General features: G+C 44.7%; 1 protein-coding gene across 1 annotated transcript; it reads left to right on the plus strand.

Annotated features, from left to right (window-relative positions):
* Window positions 1-13,600: 13,600 nt before the first annotated feature.
* LOC119266897 lies at window positions 13,601-16,873 on the plus strand. The gene is made up of 2 exons (XM_037548179.1): window positions 13,601-14,227; window positions 15,620-16,873. Exons 1-2 carry the CDS (start codon window positions 13,882-13,884, stop codon window positions 16,552-16,554), a joined length of 1,281 nt encoding a protein of 426 aa, XP_037404076.1. The 5' UTR covers window positions 13,601-13,881; the 3' UTR covers window positions 16,555-16,873.
* Window positions 16,874-24,795: the final 7,922 nt, after the last annotated feature.

Below are 24,795 nucleotides of genomic sequence, written 5' to 3' on the forward strand. Positions count from 1 at the left end.
TTTTCTTGAAACTAGTGGTCTTGTTGACCATCAACACTTGATGCTCCTTCTTGATTTCTACCTCCGCAGCTTTCAGCATTGCGAAGAGCTCGGGAATAGTCTTATTCATCCCTTGCATATTATAGTTCATCACGAAACTCTTGTAGCTTGGTGGTAGTGATTGGAGAATTCTGTCAATGACGCAATCATCTGGAAGGTTAACTCCCAATTGAATCAAGTGATTATTATACCCAGACATTTTGAGTATATGCTCACTGACAGAACTGTTCTCCTCCATCTTGCAGCTATAGAACTTATTGGAGACTTCATATCTCTCAATCCGGGCATTTGCTTGAAATATTAACTTCAACTCCTGGAACATCTCATATGCTCCATGACGTTCAAAACGTCGTTGAAGATCCGGTTCTAAGCCATAAAGCATGGCGCACTGAACTATCGAGTAGTCATCAGCTTTTCTCTGCCAGACGTTCATAACATCTGGTGTTGTTCCAGCAGCAGGCCTAGCACTCAGCGGTGCTTCCAGGATGTAAATCTTCTGTGCAGCAATGAGGATAATCCTCAAGTTACGGACCCAGTTCGTGTAATTGCTATCATCATCTTTCAACTTTGCCTTCTCAAGGAACGCATTAAAATTCAACGGAACAACAGCACGGACCATCTATCTACAATCAAACATAAACAAGCAAGATACTATCAGGTACTAAGTTCATGATAAATTTAAGTTCAATTAATCATATTACTTAAGAACTCCCAATTAGAAAGACGTCCCTCTAATCCTCTAAGTGATCACGTGATCCAAATCAACTAAACCATAACCGATCATCACGTGAAATGGAGTAGCTTTCAATGGTGAACATCACTATGTTGATCATATCTACTATATGATTCACGCTCGACCTTTCGGTCTCAGTGTTCCGAGGCCATATCTGCATATGCTAGGCTCGTCAAGTTTAACCTGAGTATTCTGCGTGTGCAAAACTGGCTTGCACCCGTTGTAGATGGACGTAGAGCTTATCATATCCGATCATCACGTGGTGTCTGGGCACGACGAACTTTGGCAACGGTGCATACTCAGGGAGAACACTTTTATCTTGAAATTTAGTGAGAGATCATCTTATAATGCTACCGTCAATCAAAGCAAGATAAGATGCATAAAAGATAAACATCGCATGCAATCAATATAAGTGATATGATATGGCCATCATCATCTTCTGCTTGTGATCTCCATCTCCGAAGCACCATTATGATCACCATCGTCACCGGCGCAACACCTTGATCTCCATCGTAGCATCGTTGTCGTCTCGCCAATCTTATGCTTCTATGACTATCGCTACCGCTTAGTGATAAAGTAAAGCATTATAGGGCGATTGCATTGCACAGAATAAAGCGACAACCATATGGCTCCTGCCAGTTGCCGGTAACTCGGTTACAAAACATGATCATCTCATACAATAAAATTTAGCATCATGTCTTGACCATATCACATTACAACATGCCCTGCAAAAACAACTTAGACGTCCTCTACTTTGTTGTTGCAAGTTTTACGTGGCTGCTACGGGTTTAGCAAGAACTGTTTTTACCTACGCATCAAAACCACAACGATGGTTTGTCAAGTTGGTGATGTTTTAACCTTCGCAAGGACCGGGCATAGCCACACTCGGTTCAACTAAAGTTGGAGAAACTGACACCCGCTAGCCACCTGTGTGCAAAGCACGTCCGTAGAACCAGTCTCGCGTAAGTGTACGCGTAATGTCGGTCCGAGCCGCTTCATTCAACAATACTGCCGAACCAAAGTATGACTTATATCGCCCACAACTCACTTGTGTTCTACTCGTGCATATAACATCAACGCATAAAACCAGGCTCGGACGCCACTGTTGGGGAACGTAGTAATTTCAAAAAAATTCCTACGCACATGCAAGATCAGGGTGATGCATAGCAACGAGAGGGGAGAGTGTTGTCCACGTACCCTCGTAGACCAAAAGTGGAAGCGTTAGCACAACGCGGTTGATGTAGTCGTACGTCTTCACGGCCCGACCGATCAAGCACCGAAACTACGGCACCTCCAAGTTCTAGCACACGTTCAGCTCGATGACGATCCAGCAGAATGTCGGGGAAGAATTCCGTCAGCACGACGACGTGATGACGATCTTGATGTTCTACCGTCACAGGGCTTCGCCTAAGCACCGCTACAATATTATCGAGGATTATGGTGGAGGGGGGCACTGCACACGGCTAAGAGATCAATGATCAATTGTTGTGTCTATGGGGTGCCGCCTGCCCTCGTATATAGAGGAGCAAGGGGGAGGAGGTGCGGCCAGGCAAGGGGCGCGCCAGGAGGAGTCCTACTCCTACCGGGAGTAGGACTCCCCCCCCCCTTTTCCATGTTGGACTAGGACTTGGGGGGAAGGAGAGAGAGGGGAAAGGAAAGGGGGGGCGCCCCCCTCCTTGTCCAGTTCGGACTTGGGGGGGAGGGACGCGCGGCTGCCCCTTGGCCTCCTCTCCTCTTCCTCCACTAAGCCCATTAAGGCCCATTAGGTTACCGGGGGGTTCCGGTAACCTCCCGGTACTCCGGTAAAATGTCGATTTCACCCGGAACACTTCTGATGTCCAAACATAGGCTTCCAATATATCAATCTTTATGTCTCGATCATTTCGAGACTCCTCGTTATGTCTGTGATCACATCCGGGACTCCGAACAACCTTCGGTACATCAAAACATATAAACTCATAATGAAACTGTCATCATAACGTTAAGCGTGCGGACCCTGCGGGTTCGAGAACAATGTAGACATGACCGAGACACGTCTCCGGTCAAGAACCAATAGTGGAACCTGGATGCTCATATTGGCTCCTACATATTCTACGAAGATCTTTATCGGTCAGACCGCATAACAACATACGTTGTTCCCTTTCTCATCGGTATGTTACTTGCCCGAGATTCGATCGTCGGTATCTTAGCACCTTGTTCAATCTCGTTACTGGCAAGTCTCTTTACTCGTTCTGTAATACATCATCCCACAACTAACTCATTAGTTGCAATGCTTGCAAGGCTTAAGTGATGTGCATTACCGAGAGGGCCCAGAGATACCTCCCCGACAATCGGAGTGACAAATCCTAATCTCAAAATACGCCAACCCAACATGTACCTTTGGAGACACCTGTAGAGCACCTTTATAATCACCCAGTTACGTTGTGATGTTTGGTAGCACACAAAGTGTTCCTCCGGTAAACGGGAGTTGCATAATCTCATAGTCATAGGAACATGTATAAGTCATGAAGAAAGCAATATCAACATACTAAACAATGAAGTGCTAAGCTAACGGAATGGGTCAAGTAAATCACATCATTCTTCTAATGATGTGATCTCGTTAATCAAATGACAACTCATGTCTATGGCTAGGAAACATAACCATATTTGATCAATGAGCTAGTCAAGTAGAGGCATACTAGTGACACTCTGTTTGTCTATGTATTCACACAAGTATTATGTTTCCGGTTAATACAATTCTAGCATGAATAATAAATATTTATCATGATATAAGGAAATAAATAATAACTTTATTATTGCCACTAGGGCATATTTCCTTCACTATCAGAGGTCAGCAATCTGGATTCACTCTACCGAAAACCCCGGTACCCAAACCAAATCGGTGAAGCAAGTGGCAGCGATGGATGAGAAGATTGCAGCGCTCGCGAAGGCTGTCAACGACGGGCACACCGCCAACGACGCACGCCTCAATGCGATCCAGCAGTCGCTCGAGCTATGGCGGCCGATGGTGACCAACCTGCAACAACAATTGGATGGTCACCACCCTGACGCCGCCTCCGGTCAAGGGTGTGTTTTAGCTTCCTCCTGGTTTAGATCTCATGTGCGAAATAGAGTACCATTCCTCGCATTCCCTGCCTCATAATTGGCTGCTACCGGGGCTGGATTTCCCATCCTTCGATGGTAAAAATCCTCAATTCTGGAGATCTAGGTGCGAGAAGTATTTTGATGTTTATGGGATGCCGAAGGATATGTGGGTTCGGGTGGCGACGTTGCACTTGTACGGCAATGCTACGTCTTGAGCTTGCGTTGGTTTTCCCCGAAGAGGAAGGCATGATGCAGCAGAGTAGCGTAAGTATTTCCCTCAGTTTTTGAGAACCAAGGTATCAATCCAGTAGCAGCCCACGCTCAAGTCCCTCGTACCTGCACAAAGCGATAGCTACTCGCAACCAATGTGATTAGGGGTTGTCAATCCCTTCACGGTCACTTACGAGAGTGAGATCTGATAGATATAATATTTTTGATATTTTTGGTGTAAAGATGCAAAGTAAAAAGTAAAAGCAAAATAAAAAAGCAAAGCAAGATTAATGTGATGGAGATTGATATGATGAGAATAGACCCGGGGGCCATAGGTTTCACTAGTGGCTTCTCTCAAGAGCATAAGTATTCTACGGTGGGTGAACAAATTACTGTTGAGCAATTGACAGAATTAAGCATAGTTATGAGAATATCTAGGCATGATCATGTATATATGCATCATGTCCGTGACAAGTAGATCGAAACGATTTCTGCATCTACTACTATTACTCCACTCATCTACCGCTATCCAGCATGCATCTAGAGTATTAAGTTAAAAACAGAGTACCGCCTTAAGCAAGATGACATGATGTAGAGAGATAAATTCATTCAATATGAAATAAACCCCAGCTTGTTATCCTCGATGGCAACGATGCAATACGTGCCTTGCTGCCCCTTCTGTCACTGGGTAAGGACACCGCAAGATCGAACCCAAAGCTAAGCACTTCTCCCATGGCAAGAACTACCAATCTAGTTGGCCAAACCAAACGGATAATTCGAAGAGCCTTGCAAAGATAACCAATCATACATAAAAGAATTCAGAGAAGATTCAAATATTATTCATAGATAGACTTGATCATAAACCCACAATTCATCGGTCTCAACAAACACACCGCAAAAAGAATATTACATCGAATAGATTTCCACAAGAGAGGGGGAGAACTTTGTATTGAGATTCAAAGAGAGAGAAGAAGCCATCTACCTACTAACTATGGACCCGAAGGTCTGAGGTAAACTACTCACACTTCATCGGAGGGGCTAGGATGATGTAGAAGCCCTCCGTGATGACGGCCCTCTTCCGGCGGAGCTCCGGAACAGGCCCCAAGATGGTATCTCGTGGATACAAAAAGTTGCGGCGGTGGAATTAGGTTTTTGGCTCCTCCTCTGATCGTTTGGGGGTACGTGTGTATATATAGGAGGAAGAAGTACGCCGGAGGAGCAACGAGGGGCCCACGAGGCAGGGGGTGAGCCCTAGGGGGGCGCCCCACACCCTCGTGACCGCCTCATTTGTTCCTTGGAGCAGGGTCCAAGTCTCCTGGATCATGTTCGGTGAGAAAATCACGTTCCCGAAGATTTTATTCCTTTTGGACTCCGTTTGATATTTCGTTTATCCGAAACACTGAAATAGGCAAAAAAACAGCAATTCTGGGCTGGGCCTCCGGTTAATAGGTTAGTCCCAAAAATAATATAAAAGTGGAAAATAAAGCCCAATATAGTCCAAAACAGTAGATAATATAGCATGGAGCAATCAAAAATTATAGATACGTTGGAGACGTATCAGGCATCCCCAAGCTTAATTCCTGCTCGTCCTCAAGTAGGTAAATGATAAAAAGAGAATTTTTGATGTGGAGTGCTACTTGGCATAATTTCAATGCAAATCTTCTTAATTGTGGTATGAATATTCAGATTAGAAAGATTCAATACAAAAGTTTATATTGACATAAAAATAATAATACTTCAAGCATACTAACAAAGCAATTATGTCTTCTCAAAATAACATGGCCAAAGAAAGTTATCGCTACAAAATCATATAGTCTGGCTATGCTCCATCTTCACCACACAAAGTATTCAAATCATGCACAACCCCGATGACAAGCCAAGCAATTGTTTCATACTCTTAACTTTTTCAATCTTCACGCAATACATGAGCGTGAGCCATGGATATAGCACTATATGTGGGATAGAATGGTGGTTGTGGAGAAGACAAAAAGGAGGGGAAGATAGTCTCACATCAACTAGGCGTATCAACGGGCTATGGAGATGCCCATCAATAGATATCAATGTGAGTGAGTAGGGATTGCCATGCAACGGATGCACTAGAGCTATAAATGTATGAAAGCTCAACAAAAGAAACTAGTGGGTGTGCATCCAACTTGCTTGCTCACAAAGACCTAGGGCAATTTGAGGAAGCCCATCGTTGGAATATACAAGTCAAGTTCTATAATGTAAAATTCCCACTAGTATATGAAAGTGACAACATATGAGACTCTATATGAAGAACATGGTGCTACTTTGAAGCACAATATATGAGACTTGCTATATCATGGTGCTACTTTGAAGCACACGTGTGGTAAAAGGATAGTAGCATTGCCCCTTTTTTTTGGGCCTTCTTTTTTCTTTGTCCTTTCTCTTTTTTTATTGGGACAATGCTCTATTGAATGATGATCATCACACTTTTATTTATTTACAACTCAATGATTACAACTCGATTCTAAAACAAAGTATGACTCTATATGGATGCCTCCGGCGGTGTACCGGGATATGCAATGAATCAAGAGTGACAAGTATGAAAGAATTATGAACGGTGGCTTTGCCACAAATACTCTGTCAACTACATGATCATGCTAAGCAATATGACAATGATGAATGTGTCATGATGAACTAGATGGTGGAAAGTTGCATGGCAATATATCTCGGAATGGCTATGGAAATGCCATAATAGGTAGGTATGGTGGCTGTTTTGAGGAAGTATATGGTAGGTGTATGATACCGGCGAAAGGTGCGCGGTATTAGAGAGGCTAGCAAAGGTGGAATGGTGAGAGTGCGTATAATCCATGGACTCAACATTAGTCATAAAGAACTCATATACTTATTGCAAAAATCTAGAAGTTATCAAAGCAAAGTATTACGTGCATGCTCCTAGGGGGATAGATTGGTAGGAAAAGACCATCGCTCGTCCCTGACCGCCACTCATAAGGAAGACAATCAATAAATAAATCATACTCCGACTTCGTTACATAATAGTTCACCATACGTGCATGCTACGGGAATCACAAACCTTAACACAAGTATTCTTTAAATTCACAACTACTCAACTAGCATGACTTTAATATTATCACCTCCATATCTCAAAACAATTATCATGCTTCAATCTTTTCTTAGTATTCAACACACTCAAAAGAAAGTTTCACAAATCTTGAATACCAAGAATATTATTATTAAGCAAATTACCATGCTATTAAGAGACTCTCAAAATAATTTAAGTGAAGAATGAGAGATCAATAGTTTCTTTAAAACAAATCCACCACCGTGCTCTAAAAGATCTAAGTGAAGCACATAGAGAAAAATTATAACGCTCAAAAGATATAAGTGAAGCACATAGAGCAAAACTACTTAGCTCAAAAGATATAAGTGAAGCACATAGAGCAAAAATTACTTAGCTCAAAAGATATAAGTGAAGCACATAGAGTATTCTATCAAATTTTAATTCATGTATGGCTCTCTCAAAAGGTGTGTACAGCAAGGATGATTGTGGCATACTGAGACACAAAGACACAAATAATACAAGACGCTCCAAGCAAAACACATATCATGTTGGTGAATAAAAATATAGGTCCAAGTAAATTACCGATGGAAGTGGACGAAAGAGGGGATGCCTTCCGGGGCATCCCCAAGCTTTGACTTTTTGGTGTCCTTGGATTATCTTGGGGGTGCCATGGGCATCCCCAAGCTTAGGCTCTTGCAACTCCTTGTTCCATGATCCATCAAAAGAATTCACCCAAAACTTGAAAACTTCACAACACAAAACTCAAAATAAAAAACTCGTGAGCTCCGTTAGCGAAAGAAAAACAAAAGACCACTTCAAGGTACTGTAATGAACTCATTCTTTATTTATATTGGTGTTAAACCTACTGTATTCCAACTTCTCTATGGATTATAAACTATTTTACTAGCCATAGATTCATCAAAATAAGCAAACAACACAGGAAAAACAGAATTTGTCAAAAACAGAACAGTCTGTAGTAATCTGTAGCTAGCGCAAGATCTGGAACCCCAACAATTCTAAAATAAATTGCTGGACGTGAGGAATTTATCTATTAATCATTTGCAAAAATAATTAACTAAATAGCACTCTTCAAATAAAAATGACAGCAGTTCTCGTGAGCGCTAAAGTTTCTGTTTTTTACAGCAAGTTCAACAAGACTTTCCCCAAGTCTTCCCAACGGTTCTACTTGGCACAAACACTAATTAAATACAAAAAACACAACCAGAACAGAGGCTAAATAATTTATTTATTACTAAGCAGGAGCAAAAAGCAAGGAATAAAAATAAAAGTGGGTTGCCTCCCAACAAGCGCTATCATTTAACGCCCCAAGCTAGGCATAAAAGCGAGGATAGATCTAGGTATTGCCATCTTTGGTAGGCAATCCATAAGTGGCTCTCATGATAGTTTCATATGGTAATTTTATTTTATTTTTTGAAAAGTGTTCCATGCCCTTTTTAATGGAAATTGAAATCTAATATTCCCTTCCTTCGTATCAATAATCGCACCAACCGTTCTAAGGAAAGGTCTACCAAGAATAATAGGGCAAGAAGGATTGCAATCTATATCAAGAACAATGAAATCTACGGGCACATAATTCCTATTTGCAACAATAAGAACATCATTAATCCTTCCTATAGGTTTCTTAATAGTGGAATCCGCAAGATGCAAGTTTAGAGAGCAATCATCAAAATTACGGAAATCTAGTAAATCACACAAAGTCTTGGGAATAGTAGAGACACTAGCACCCAAATCACACAAAGCATAAAACTCATGATCTTTAATTTTAATTTTAATAGTTGGTTCCCACTCATCATAGAGTTTTCTAGGGATAAAAACTTTTAACTCAAGTTTTTCTTCATAAGATTGCATCAAGGCATCAACAATATGTTCGGTGAAGGCTTTATTTTGACTATAAGCATGTGGAGTATTTAGCACGGATTGCAACAAGGAAATATAATCAATTAAAGAGCAACTTTCATAATTAAATTCCTTGAAATCCAATATAGTGGGTTTAGCAACATCTAGATTTTTATTTCTTTCAATCCCACTTTCATCAATTTCATCATTAAGATCTAAATACTCCGAATTTTTAGAACGCCTTCTAGGTAAAGGAAGATCATATTCAGTTTCATCAAGATTCATATTGCAAAATAAAGATTTAATAGGAGACACATCAATAACTTTTAGATCTTCATCTTGATTTTCATAGGAATCCGGTTTAGCAGCCATCTTATTAACTAAGGTGGCTTGCATATCCGAAATTTCAGCAGTCATTTTTTCTAGACGAGCAATTTGGGATCTTATACCATCAAATTCTTTAGACATATCATCTAGCTCTTTATTCATATAACTCATAAAACTTTTTTGTTCCTTAAGCTCGTTTCTAAAGAAATTATTATGCTCAAATTGCAAAACCATAAACTTCCTGACGTTGGTTTCGATCTCCTCTAACCTTTTAAGGTGAGGATCGCCAAATCTCGCTTGAGCCATCGCGACAAACAAGCAATCTAACACACGAGCAAACAAAAAGCAAGCGGGCAAACAAAAGGCAAATAGAGAGGGAGGATGGAGAGAGAGGGCGAATAAAACGGCAAAGGTGAATTGGGGGGAGAGGAAAATGAGAGGCAAATGGCAAATAATGTAATGCGAGAGATAGGGATTGTGATGGGTACTTGGTATGTTGACTTTTTACGTAGACTCCCCGGCAACGGCGCCAGAAATCCTTCTTGCTACGTCTTGAGCTTGCGTTGGTTTTCCCCGAAGAGGAAGGGATGATTCAGAGTAGCGTAAGTATTTCCCTCAGTTTTTGAGAACCAAGGTATCAATCCAGTAGGAACCCACGCTCAAGTCCCTCCTACCTGCACAAAGCGATAGCTACTCGCAACCAACACGATTAGGGGTTGTCAATCCCTTCACGGTCACTTACGAGAGTGAGATCTGATAGATATAATTTTTTGGTATTTTTGGTATAAAGATGCAAAGTAAAAAGTAAAAGCAAAGTAAAAAAGCAAAGCAAGATTAATATGATGGAGATTGATATGATGAGAATAGACCCGGGGGCCATAGGTTTCACTAGTGGCTTCTCTCAAGAGCATAAGTATTCTACGGTGGGTGAACAAATTACTGTTGAGCAATTGACAGAATTGAGCATAGTTATGAGAATATCTAGGCATGATCATGTATATAGGCATCACGTCCGTGACAAGTAGTTCAAAAGGATTCTGCATCTACTACTATTACTCCACTCATCGACCGCTATCCAGCATGCATCTAGAGCATTAAGTCAAAAACAGAGTAACGCCTTAAGCAAGATGACATGATGTAGAGAGATAAATTCATGCAATATGAAATAAACCCCATCTTGTTATCCTCGATGGCAACGATGCAATACGTGCCTTGCTGCCCCTTCTGTCACTGGGTAAGGACACCGCAAGATCGAACCCAAAGCTAAGCACTTCTCCCATGGCAAGAACTACCAATCTAGTTGGCCAAACCAAACGGATAATTCGAAGAGACTTGCAAAGATAACAAATCATACATAAAAGAATTCAGAGAAGATTCAAATATTATTCATAGATAGACTTGATCATAAACCCACAATTCATCGATCTCAACAAACACACCGCAAAAAGAAGATTACATCGAACAGATCTCCACAAGAGAGGGGGGGGACTTTGTATTGAGATTCAAAGAGAGAGAAGAAGCCATATAGCTACTAACTATGGACCCGAAGGTCTGAGGTACACTACTCACACTTCATCGGAGGGGCTAGGATGATGTAGAAGCCCTCCGTGATGACGGCCCTCTTACGGCGGAGCTCCGGAACAGGCCCCAAGATGGGATCTCGTGGATACAGAAAGTTGCGGCGGTGGAATTAGGTTTTTGGCTCCTCCTCTGATCGTTTGGGGGTACGTGTGTATATATAGGAGGAAGAAGTACGCCGGAGGAGCAACGAGGGGCCCACGAGGCAGGGGGCGCGCCCTAAGGGGGGGCGCCCCCCACCCTCGTGACCGCCTCTTTTGTTCCTTGGAGCAGGGTGCAAGTCTCCTGGATCACGTTCGGTGAGAAACTCACGTTCCCAAAGATTTTATTCCGTTTGATATTTCGTTTATCCGAAGCACTAAAATAGGTAAAAAAAACAGTAATTCTGGGCTGGGTCTCCGGTTAATAGGTTAGTCCCAAAAATAATATAAAAGTAGAAAATAAAGCCCAATATAGTTTAAAACAGTAGATAATATAACATGGAGCAATCAAAAGTTATAAATATGTTGAAGACGTATCGGGCAACGCGGCCCGCTTGCTTCAAATCCATGAAGCGCATCAAGCATCCTTTACTTGGGACAAGCTCTAATACCAGTCACTTGGCTTGTGACTCCTTCCTAGTCGCTGGTGGGTGGGGACGGCCGTGCAGCCGTAACATTCCCCCCTTCTTGCGTACCGACTTGTCCTCAAGGCGGTGTCAATGGAAAACGCTGCTGGAGTAGTTCTGGATCCTCCCGCATAGCGAGCGTCAGCGGAAGGCTCGTCCATTGAACGCGGACCCGCAGGCTTGTCTCACCAGCGACTCGCACCATCTTATGCTCGAGCACCATCTCTGAACAATGTTCAGCCTTGCATTGCCAGGAGGTAATTCGGAGATTACCGGCACCACGGCTCCTTCAGCCTTCTTCAGCTGTGACACGTACATGACGGGGTGTATCTTGATGGATGGAGGAAGTTGTGTCTTTGGAGACAAAAGGAGAGGCGGCGTGTGCCCTGCCGCTCACCAGTTACTGGTCCACAACTCACCTATCTTCATGCTTTAGGCGACCAAGCTTTATGCGCAGGCCATGTCCATCCGCTAGAGCTAGATCCAGGCCCAACAATTCTTACTCCGCAACCGTGAGGATGAGTAAATTTAAAGCTCACGTGTCGCTTGGCGTAAAAGTTTTACTTCTCTAGTTTTTTTTGCACTTCAGCTAGGCGCCCGTTAGTGGAGAAAATCCAGGTTTTTTGTTCTCTAACCGGTTCTAGAGGATCACTCTTACTCCATCCAATCTATATTAGTTGTCTTAGATTTGTCTAGATATGGATATATCTAACAGTAAAACATGTCTAGGTACATCTGTATTTACACAAATCTAATAAAACAAATAATATAGAGAGGGGGAAGTTAATAGTGATCCCCGTGGTGCTTGCCTCATTTTTTTTCCGACATTCTCATCGTGTAAAGGTGTCCTTTTACCGAAAGCAACCACAATTTGGACAGAGTGGTGAGAATCAAAGAGAAAGCATAATATTTTCATGAGAGTGAGGCAAAGGAGTAGACCCTTGACATTTGGATGAACTTAAACCGAAACTTAGACTTACATAATTGAAACCTACCAATCACTAATTGACTCTTTGGCGAGTCTCTTTCAATCACCTTCCCACCGAACATAAGGTCGGCGCCTTGGCCGGCATCGTCGTTGTTGCCGCCGCCGTCGTCATTGGTAGAAAGGACGATAACATCCGCCCCCGGCCACTAACTACTCGTACAAGACGCTCCGCCTCGACTTGCTCCGGGTAGCAGCGGCGGAGCTCCGTCATGTACGCCTCGTCGGTCGCCTTCGCTGTGATGCGCTTCCGAGCCTCCCGGTCCGCTCTCCTCTCCCGCGCGGAGACCACCCATGGGACCATAGGATCCAGCCGCAGCATCTCTCCAAATGCCAAGTTTTGATGGCCGTCCGCGCCGTGATGGGGGATTGACATGATATCGTAAGCCCGCGCTGCATGCTCGTTAGAATGGAAGGATCCAATCCAAATCTTCTTGTGGGTGTGCCGGTTGGTTATCTCGGCCACCCATGTTCTCGAGTTCCGCTCCCGCACGCCCATGTAATGCCTTTGTGGCGGCGGCGAGAGGTCTGGGAAGCCATGTAGATGTCCACGCGAGGAAGAAGATGCGCGAGCGGCGCAGGAGGAAGACTACCTCGGCGGCACATGAGGAAGTACCTCCATGGCCTCCAGAGCGCTCGTGGCGGCGCAGATCCGCATTGCGGATGGGTGGTGCGGCGGTGGGATCCGGGCATATCCGCGATGGGCCGGCGCCAGAGTGGGTCGCGAGGTTGGTCGGCGGGAATTGGGTGGAGGGGCAGCGGAGAGGAGAGGAGAGGAGAGGTTGGATTTTTACTCCGCGACAGGAAGGATAAGCAAATTTAAGGGCCACACGCAGCTTGGAGTAAAAGTTTTACTCCTCTTAAGGTTTTTTGGCTTCGGCTAGGTGCCGGTTAGAGGAGAAAACTCGGTTTTCTTCTTCTTCTTCTTCTTCTCTAACCGGTGATACTAGAGGATAGCTCTTGAACTAGTGATCCCATCGGTGATTTCCCGATGAAACGTCGACATTCTCGTCGTGGAAAGAGTAGAGACGTCCTTTTACCGAAAGGAACCGCAATTTGGACGGAGCGGTGAGAAAGCATAATACTTACTTTGATGAGAGTGAGGCGGAGCAGACCACCCATGACATCTCCCTCCCTCCAACTCCGCAACCTCTGCCCTCAAAAGTGATCTCTAACCCCAATCATTCTATCATAGTACCCAATTTTATTATCTCTCCAACTCATAGTGGGGCTCCATTCTTGCAAAGTTGACAGCTTCTCCTTCTCCTGGCCACCGATGGAGCCGATCACCCCGTCCACCTAACCCGCCATTGTCGTCTCCTTGCCACTTTCCTCTGCCTCCCGACTCCAGCTCACCGGCATCCTCCTCTGTTTCTGGATTCATCCATCCACAAAGCTCCGATGAATCTTTGGTGATGGTCCGCGAGTTGCTGGCCGTGCTGGTGCGCGCGGCGCTGCAGTGGGCGCTGGCGTCGCTGCTCCTCGCCAACGGCGCCGCCTTCTGCCTCATCGCCGCCGCGGCCTCGTCGCTCCGGCTCGGCCCGCCCTGCCTCCTCTGCGCACGCGTTCACCGCCTGCTCTGCTCCTCCTCCTCCCCTGGCGCCGGTGCCAGCCAAGAACAAGACGCCTTCCGCCGCCTGCTCTGCGGCGCTCACATCGCCGCCATCGCGGGCTTAGGCGCAGAAGAAACAGAGCAGCAAGCGTGCTCTGCTTCTCATGACGTCGACAGAGGGACCAAATATGATTCAGATAAACCTCGAGGTAACCAGTCTATCGATTGCTTATTTTCTGGGAACTAGCAGCGTGGCGTGGTACCAATGGTCTGTCTCCGCAGGAATTGCTAGAGAATACGTGTGCCACCAATTAGCAATCACAAAATCACTCTGAATAGCATATACCACCATGAATTTGTTTATGTTTATCTGGTCGAGTTGTTGGTGATGATACCACCAAGATTACTGCACTGGAAACAGACACGCCTTTGATAGGATAAGAAAGGATGCGAGTATCGCTAAATATAGGATTCGGTGATGGACTGCATGAGAACAGTTTAGAGACGCCATTCCCATGAATCAGAAGATGGGAATGCTTTTCAATTGGTTTCAGCTGCCCAAAATTGAGTTGCAAGCAGTGGCGGAGCTTGCCAAAAAAAGCTGGGCGGGCTGAATGGGCCAGGCTGCAAGGAATTACTACTAGCTGGCATTCTACAACCCATGGCCTAGCTATATTGTGAGAAAAAGCTGCAGAGCTGGGCGGGCCATGGCCCATTTGGCCTTGCCTAAGCTCCGCCAGTGGTTGCAAGGAACCTGAACCCAGTTTGGCAATTGCGCACTTCAGTAGTTCTGAATGAAAAAAGTTGCCCACCTGCGAGTTCAATGTTTTTCTTTTTCGAAAGATCCAGCATGCTGCCCGCATTCATTGATTTAGTAGAAGAGAGCGGAAAACAGGGTGGATCAAGTGATCGCATGAATGATACTCAGGCATTTGGAGTAGAGGAAACAGAAAAGAGCCCCTGGGCTCAATCTATTCTAACTCCTCTCAGAAATTTCCCTTCTCCCCGAATGTGCAGCAGTTCGTTTCTTGACAAATTTCTCAGGTGATTAGGATAATCATGGTTTTTATAGCCCATCTTGCTGCGCCGGGAGCCGTCTCCTGATGAATGATGCTGTGAACTGCATCGGCAGGGTTGCCAAATTGCAGTTCAATGTTGTTGTTGAACAATTCCATTTCCAACTGCAGTAAACACAGGAATGAAGCTAGAATCGGCAAAACCACAATTTGCGCGCTTTTGCTATGTTTCGGCTGTCTGGAAATCCTAACTAAGCTAGTGATTATTGCGGGAAGAAGAGGTAGGCCGCAGCATCCCGGCGAGGCCGCGCCATGAGCGGATGTTTGACATGCGCCGTTTAGTTTCGATCTAACGGTTCAGATTATTCCACATCGACTGACCCTAACATTTTTCCCAGTCAACTGAAGAATAGGTGGACCCTAATTTGTGATAAATATTCTTTAAGCTTCTGGCTTTTTCCTACTAGTAGTCTATTACTTCAAATGTACATTAGCGAATCCAACTAAAAAAATGTACATCATCAGCGAATGAAAACGGTCTCCGAATTCTTCGTGTTGACAACTGATAGTTGACATTGTTCACAGGTCTAGAATCTCACCGGGTCGTCTCCATCGGCAGCGAGATCTGCGAGCAAGATCGTGGCGGCGACGATGACCAACCCCGCGCCACCAACCTCAGCGCCCTCGGAAGAACGTCGAGCACCGACAGCGGCGAAGGCCCATACGTGTCCCTGTTCGAGCTCGCTCCCCTCGTCGCCCTCCCGGAAGACACCCCGGTCACCAGACACGGGACGACGAAGCCGGAGCACGGGAGCGCGCCCTCGAGCGCCGCGGCAGGCGGCGAGCAGGCGCTGACGGTGAGCGGCCTCGTCGCCGCCCTCCGCGCGCAGCGGAGGGAGCTGGAGGCGGCGCGCGCGGAGCTGCACGGCGAGCGGCGCGCCAGGGCGGAGCTGGAGGAGCAGGGCGAGCTGGACCGGGAGGCGGCGCGGGTGGCCATGCAGCTCGTGCACGAGACGGAGACGGAGAAGCACGAGCTGCAGCGGCAGCTCGACGCGTTCAGGGTCAGGGCCCAGCTCCACGGCCGCGAGGCCGCCGCCGCCTCCTTGGACGCGGACTACTCTGCTTCTGCTCCGGCCAACCGGCTCGGCCGCCGGCTGAGCCGCGACGGTGACGGTGAACTGATGGAGCAGGAAGACGAGGCGGGCTGGGGCGGGAACAAGAACTACCAGTCGCTGGTGGACTTCCTGCCGGGCTCGGTCTACTCCTCGTCGCCGGACCTGGCCAACCTGCTGAGGCTCTACACGGAAGGCAATGGCAATGGCGCTCGTCGGCCGAAAGAGGGTGGTATCACCGAGGAGGAGGAGGAGATCGTCGTCGCCGTCACGGCCACAGCTGTTTCCGGTTTCGACGGCCGGGACGGTGAGGAGGCCACTAGCGTTGCTGCTTCTTTGCCAGAAAGTGGTGGCGACCACGTCCGAGCAGATCTTGCACAGGACGAAGCAGCCGTAATGCGTGCATGATGTGTCGCATTTTACCACCGTGATTGATTTGTTTTTCATTTAACTGCCATTCTTTTTATATTATTTATTGTATGTACAGTGCTTTGAATTGACCGAGGTCTTTTGGTCATTTCATCGAACACCTTATGTGCATCGATGGCCTTTCTAGTAAGCACGAGCCCATCATGGATGACACGGGGTCCGGAGTGAGGGAGGTGCCGCTATCTGATTCTCGGCCTTACGGATGCTCCACGTGTTTGTTCGGCTTGGGAGGCTACGATGAACGGCACACGAGGCTGCCGCTCATCGTAGTACACAATGAAAAAAATAATAAAATATACGATTGCTTTCCAACATCATCATTTCATCACATGTTCATAAAATGGGCATTTCTAATTATGTATATTGACCATCTCGAATTCATCGCCGAATTTCATCTTGATCAAAATTCATTTTCTCTTAGATCAACATACTGTATCACACATTATCACCAAATGGGGCAGGCTTTAAGCTTATCTTGCATCGGATGCTTATCTTGAACATGCACATGTCTAAATCATCATCTTCACTTGACATCATCCTCACATGGTCTATATGAAAACTCCATTGTGATGCAAGTCCATGAGTTTCTCTTAACCCACAAAATCATACCAAGCACACAAGACATGAATTGGTTCACGAAGGGAAATTCACAATTACTGAACATACCGCTAGATTCCACGTGGTATGGGGCTGTTTGGTTGCTGCCCTGAGATAAATTTGCCTGACCTGAAGCTTTCCTGAGACCTGCCTAAACCCTGTTTGGTTGGTGTCCTGAGCCATCGTGTTGTAGCCTGGCCTGAAAATGCTGACGAAGTGATTAGCCGGAGCTGGCCACAGGCATCGTGGTTAGCCTGTGTGTGTCAGGCCTCCTCTTTCTTACGCCTGAGTGTGCATGCACCGATGCCTGACATTAAAATAGTATTTCTTTCACATGGATCAAATGGATGTGGAGTTTTTTATGCACTAAACTGTACTATATCATGGCAGCAGGCTCACGTCACGAACCAAACAGGATACCACTCCGGCTGGCTGGCCAGGCTAAAATCATCTTGTTTTCAGGCTACCTACAGGCGCTATAATTTCTCAGGCATGCAGCTCAGGGTGGCAACCAAACAGCCCCTATATCACTGTGGGAAGGCCATTTAGAATACAACCCACATGCTTCGTCTTCTCAACTGAGTCAAATGCATTCAACATGGCATCAAACCGCAAGGCCCTCACAGTCCGGGCCAAATGTCCTGGACAATCCATGCATGTAACCGTTGGCATGCCAACTCCTGCTCAACGGGCTCAAACGTAGTTGAGAACCCAAGGGGCCAGACAATGCACGCATCAACCAGGAGGCCAGGACAGCTTGGATCAAGGACAAGTGCCCCGGACACTAGCCAAAATGAAGCTAAATCAGAAATGACGTCGGGAATCACCCATACAATCTGTCCCCGAGGGGCAGAACACAAGAGGACCTAAACACTAGGTCGGGCACTTTTAGTCCTTACCGTCGTCCAGTTAGATTTGCTACCACAAATGAACAGTCGGTCCTAGGGGCCCAAGAAGTCAAGTCGGATGAAGAACAACACATTAACATCATGCCCTATATTGATTTCGCGACCATATTGAGTTTCACCTAGGCATCAGTTTGATCATCACTCAATCTTCATGCTCTAAAATAACCACTTGAGAGACACAATGAATTATTCACTTGAATCCCCTACACCAAGACTTGATCAATTAGGACTCAACTCATGATAACACTATGACCTATCTTGACATCAGGTCCTGAATTACTCTTCATTCTCTCAAGATCTGGAAACTACAAGATCCATTACATTTGCTTCTTTTGATCATAATGTATTCATATCTTAAGCCCAATGCTCTTGATGCACATCTTAGTGTCGATGGCATTCTTCACACTCATCCAATACATTTCATGCATCATCTATGGAACATATCTTTATATATAATAACTCAAGAAAATCATTAAATCGTATGGATTGCCTTTAATTATCAAAACCACACACAGACATCACTTTGATATGACATCGTCGAGCTCCATGTCCCGCGGGAGCCCTCTCGAAAGTAGTTGACCGCCTAGTCTAAAGGGTGAGGGTGCCAACGGCACAACGCATGTGGGGACGTTGTGCAACCACGAATGTAGATCAAAAGTCAAGTCTAGGAGGATGTGCCGCGTTTGTCGTGCTCGCCGGGAGGTGTAGAAGCCAGGAAACCTATCCAGGTGAGAGGTAGATAGCAGTGGTGACCTCTAGTGGTAGGGAGGCGGCGAGAACATTGCCCTCTCCGAGGCCTAGGGTCATGGCGGGGCAATTGAATGAGAGGATTTGGAGATGTCACCATGTTGGTGAGGAGAGTGGATAAGGTTGACTTGGTTGCCAGCTCAGACCTCCGTTCGCTCGCTTGAACCAAATAGTACGTGTGTGTTTTTTAGTTAAATTTTGAGCCTGCCTATGAAATAAAAACATGTTATTGAGTTTTTTTGCAAGTCAAAGGGGTTTTCCGACCCCAATTTTTATAACAGTTTTGCTAAAGCACATCTAGATGTGCTATAAGTATTGCACATCTAAGTCCTATGTCATTGATCTTATGTTGAGATTCGTGTAGATATTTTCTTTTTCTTTTTTCTCTTTCTCTCTATTCTTAATTCACTCACTTAGATGTGCAATAACTAGAGCACATCTAGATGTGCCCTAGACATAAAGCACAGGCAAACATCCACATGGGCTTATAGCTCTCGGTACAACCAATAATAGCTGCGATGGTATTATTACAAGTTTTAGCAAAACGAAACGGCACACCAGACGCTTGACAGGATGCCTGGATAGAGAGACGCACAAACATAGACAATGTGAAGAACCATCTAGCAACAAACTCAAACCCAAGCAATCCTAAGAAGCTCTGCTCGATGATGATTAAGCAGGCGCAAGCAATGCAATAGCATGACACCTTTCATTGTCGCACCAGAGCTCCCATCAAGCCTAGGACACACAAATTCATTGCAACCATAAGCTCTAGGACTAAAAAGTGATCATATTCCCTCAAATAAAAAAGCAAAAGTGATCAAAGCGGTACCATTTTTTTTTTGTTTCTGCAAAATATACTCGTGACAAATCTGTCCCCATCGCTCAGACACGACTCGAGGCACCAAAACGCCACACTTGACAAAGCAGGCGGAATCTACATTGGTCTCAGCTTAAACCGGCTTGTGCGAGTAATTTGGTACGTAGTAGATTTTAGGATTTGTGTGATTGTATCCTTCTGATTGCATAAAGTAGGCTGCTGTAATTCGGTCACTCGTGCAGTGCGTTTTTATTATCCGGGGGATTCGGATGATTCTGTGAACCTGCTGCTAGAGTGCCATATTGGGGTAGAGCTGATTGTTTACAGCCTCTGAATGCTTTCTGATTTTGTGCCAGGTGTTTGAGGAAGCCTCTCAAGTATGGCGTGTGTTTGACCTTAATCATTCATGAGTGGTGAATGTTTGTCACAGTAACAGTGTTAGAGGTCCCCAATGCGTTGAGCATGTGAAAAGCTGTGCTCAGTACTGTTCCAAGTTGCTGTCATTTTTTTTTTTGAGAGAAGTGTCTTGTTCTTGGGAGAACAGGTTAACCATAAATTGTCTCCATGCTTTTGCATCAGGGGCCTGAAACCAATTTTGGAAAAATTACATGGCTATTGCTTCTCTGTTCGTACTACAGACCAAAAAAATAAAATTGTTTCAGCTTTGCGGCCTTAGCTGTCTTTGTGGTGCTTTACTAATTTGGTAGCTCGTCACATATTACCGATTGAAATTCTCGTCGCAGGCCAAGATGCAGATGTCGGCTGGGTGTTCCGGGACTGGGAGGCTGAGACGGGAGCGTGCGCCGCTTAACCGTGTGCTTTGCTAGCATGAGGGTGTGACAGATGAGGAGCTGCATCCAGCTGATCAGGAGAGTTAATTGGGGCAGAGCTGGGAGGCCTTTTTTCTGCCTTGAAATCAGCATCAAAGGGTTATCCACCCTATTTTGTGGGAAAGAGAGAGTACATCGTGTACTCAGTCTTGTTATAGTTATTACGATAGGTTGCTCAAATCCAAGGAGGGATCTAGGATTGTGATTCTCCAATAGCATGTGTCATATGGACAGGTTCGTCTGTTGTTATGTTTTCTGAGTGTTAGCCCTCAAGGCTAGTTGGGTAAACCCTGAATTCCAGGTATGAATTAGTAAAATGTATACTATTTGATTTGTAATATTGGTACATGGAAATGGTATTCATATTTGCTATTCATTCAGTGTGCACCAGCTGGGATGATGCAGTGACACACAGAGGGTTTGGATTTGTAAATTGCATACATGGTACGTGTAAACGCCAACTATGCAGCAACTTATTGGGAGAGCTAATATGCCACTGAAGTCTGAAGCAACATGAAAACTTCTTCAGTTTCCTCTGAGGTATGCATCCCTAATTCCATGTAGCTTGGCAGCCACCTCCTGCATGTTCATACGTTGATCTGGAGATGGTTTGGTGCAGCAGAGGCCAATGTTTAGCATAGACATCAGAGAATGTACACCTTCTTCCTTCAAGTCCATTGGAGTTTTTTTGGGAAAGCTCTAACTCATGTAGCAGCTGGGGATCGACAATCTCCAATACTCGACCAGGGAAGTTGGCCTCTGCAAACTTTACAATGCTCAGTCCATCCTTAAACATGTCATCAGTTGGCCTTCTTCGAATGAATATCTCGAGCAGAACGACACCAAAACTGTAAACATCTGCGGCGGTCGAAACTTGACCACCCCGTGCGTATTCTACATAATTGATAAACAGAGGAGTTAATTTTGCTTTCAGAGGTTAACATGGATGCAAATGTAAAATGAGGCAACACAAGATATAAAAAAGGCGATTACCTGGAGCAGCGTATCCAATCGTTCCCACTAGTGCAATCGAAGAGGTGTTTGAGTTACCAAGAGATAATGTTGTGGAATCAACTTTGAATCTTGCTAGGCCAAAGTCTCCCACATGAGCTATCATATTGTCATCCAGGAGAATGTTGCTAGTCTTCAAATCACAATGAATCATTATGCCTTGGTTGTTATGGTGTTGGTACTCCAATGCATCTGCTACATCCACCACAATGCCAATCCTTTGAGCCATTGTAATAAGGTTCAAATATGAAGAGCCTTCATAGTCTGGAGTTGAGTATAGTAGTTTATGCAAGTCTCCTCGTGGCATGAACTCATACACTAGGGCTTTGAAATCATTGCCATTAGAATCAATGCTTGAGCATGCAGTTAGCATCCGGACCAGATTACGGTGCCGCACATTTCTCAACGCATTACATTCTGCGATAAAGCTCGTTTGTGCTCCTCTTGTATGTAGGTTGAAGACTTTTATGGCAACCACATTTTTGTATTCAACTAGTTTTCCTTGATATACAGAACTATATCCCCCTCTGCCAATTAAGTTGGACACTGAGAATCCTTGTGTTGCTCTGGCTAGATCACTGAAAGAAACTTTGGGAAAATCTGTAGCAATTGATGGCAATGATATAGATTTGCTATTGTGTTTTCCTTTCCAGAGAAACAAGACAGATATGACTACAGCAAGCGACACCATACTGGCTATTGGAACAACTACTTGGAGTACTAAAGATTCCTTGTGCCTAGTTGATTTCCGTCAACCCACACAGCAGTTGCATTCCTGAAGATGCCTTTTGTTGGAACCTCACCATGAAGATGGTTGAATGACAAATCTAGTTTCTCAAGAAGTTGTAGATTGCCAAGAGATGTTGGTATTGACCCAGTTATGTTATTAGTAGATAAATTCAAAACTTTTAGGCTACTTATCTTCCCCAATGATGTTGGAATGCTTCCACTAAAAATATCACAAAGTGCTCAGGCTAAAAATATTCGAGTCTAACTCAACATCTTCTAAACTTTCACAATTACCCAGAGTGCTTGGAATATCTCCAGATAGCTTGTTTGATGAAAGTACCAAATTTACGAGCTGTTTGGCATTGCCAATGTTTGAAGGAAGTTTTCCGTCCAGGTTGTTGAAGGATAAAACAATTTGAAATATTGTTGGAATCCGGAAGATCTCCATTGGAACCCCACCGTGAAGATGGTTGTTGAAAATGCCCAAATATTGAAGCATTGAGAAGTTTCCAAAGCTTGGTGGTATGTGGCCAGTGAGCTGGTTCGAGAACATATAAAGCCCTCCCAACCGAGACTTTGACAAGGATGATGGTATGACCCCTGTAAAGGAGTTTGTGTGTAAACCTATCTGTTGCAAAGTTTTGAGGGTTCCAATCCACCCTGGGACGACACCTGTAAAGTGATTCCCCCCCAATGACACAACGATCAGGTTGCGGAGGTTTGCTATGCCAGAAGGAAAATCTCCTGATAGTTGGTTTTGTGCCATGCCCATGTATAGGCGTTGAAGTTGACTGGAAAGGTTGCCTAATGAACTTGGTACATCCCCTGATAGACGATTCCAGCTCATGGAGAACATTTGTAGCTCTGTGCAGTTGCCTAAGCTGTCCAAAAAACCCCATTCTTGCTTGTTTTGTGCTTGGAGTTGATTACGTTCAAGATTTAACCACGAGAGTTTGGTAAGTTTACCAATCGTGGCGGGCACCAATCCAGTGAAGTTGTTACCTGACAAATCGATGTCATTCAGACTGGAAGCATTAGTGAATGAGCTAGGAATGTGCCCTCGAAAGAAGTTGCCACCTAATACAAGTATCTGGAGATTGGGCAGAGAGGTACACAGATTTGGTGGCACCTCCCCGCTTAGACCATTGAGAACAATGTCAAGGCCGACGAGGGTAGAAAGATTCAGGATGGCTTGCGGAAACCTGCCTACCAGCTGATTGACACTGGCATACATGTACTGCAAGTTGGACAAATGTGCGAGCTCATTTGGGATGTATCCTGTGATGTGATTAAAAGAGAAACTGATGGTGGTTAGTTTTGTGATATTGCCAAGAGAAGTTGGGATGGTGCCAGTAAGGTTATTAGCTGAAACTTGCAGCACCTGAAGGTGGCGAGGAGGCAAATCAACAGGAATTCGGCCAACTAGATTGTTAACCGAAACATCCAGCACCCTGAGGTTTGAGCAGTTTGCGAAACTTGGCAGCCTTCCTTGCAGCATGTTGTTATTCAAGCGCAAGGTTTGGAGGCGGCGCAGGTGACCGAGGGAGGGTGGGATCTCTCCCGTGAGTGTGTTGTCCGTGAGGATTAGAGATTGAAGAAATGTTAAGTTCCCAAGTAAAGGAGAGATGTGTCCGACCAAACCTTGACTTGTAAGGTTTAGAGAAGTGACACGGCGTGGAGCCTTCATCCTGCACAAAACACCTTCCCAGTTGCAAAAGTGGGTGCTATCTTTCCAGGACATGAAGGCTTGATGTGGCTCGAGACTGGTTGCATCCTTGAATCCAAGCAGTGATGATCGATCTGTCTCGTTTCCATGCAGCGAGGATGAGCTGCAGTCGACCACATGTGCACTGAGAGCCACCAGCACCAGGAGAAGTAACTGTCCAATTGTAGAAACTTTAGCGGCGATGTATGTTGCCCGAGTTAGATGTGCAGTACCCTCTCTGTATCTGCAAGTATGCATACATAAGAGCAAGCAGAATTATGAAGAGTCAATAACAGATACTACATGTTTGCAGATATCCAATGGCGGAGCTTGAAAGAAATCTCGGGAGGGGCGAAGTTGCTAAAAAAGAACTTTGAATACGAACCGTATGACTATAATAAGTTAGATAATTATATTGATTCTGTACACATTAGTTTATGAAATACAGTACATTTTAATGTTAATTATATATATATATATATATACATATAATACTCATCATGTAACAAAAGTAAATGTATGAAAATAGTACATAACCACGGAGTATTGTGTTAATCACTACAGACCAGCTCTTCATTTATTAGCTGGATCTTGTAAACTACTGTACTTAAGAACATCTTCATGGCTGTTCTTCCCCTTGATAAATGATGTATGTGTAGTATCAAAGTTTTTTTTCCGGGGAGTGTAGTATCGAAGCTATTGACTAGAAAATCATATTGTACCTTATCACATATCTTTGTCTTGATAATCTGCAATCCTTGATATAAGAGCGTTTAGATCACTACTTTAGTGATCTAAATGCTCTTTACGGATGGAGTACTTGGTTTGTTTGAGTTTGGTTGTTTGTTCATGGCGTTGATGTTGAAATTGGAG

This window comes from Triticum dicoccoides, chromosome 3A, assembly GCF_002162155.2.
Source record: "Triticum dicoccoides isolate Atlit2015 ecotype Zavitan chromosome 3A, WEW_v2.0, whole genome shotgun sequence".
In the NCBI taxonomy this organism is placed as follows: Eukaryota; Viridiplantae; Streptophyta; class Magnoliopsida; order Poales; family Poaceae; genus Triticum; species Triticum dicoccoides.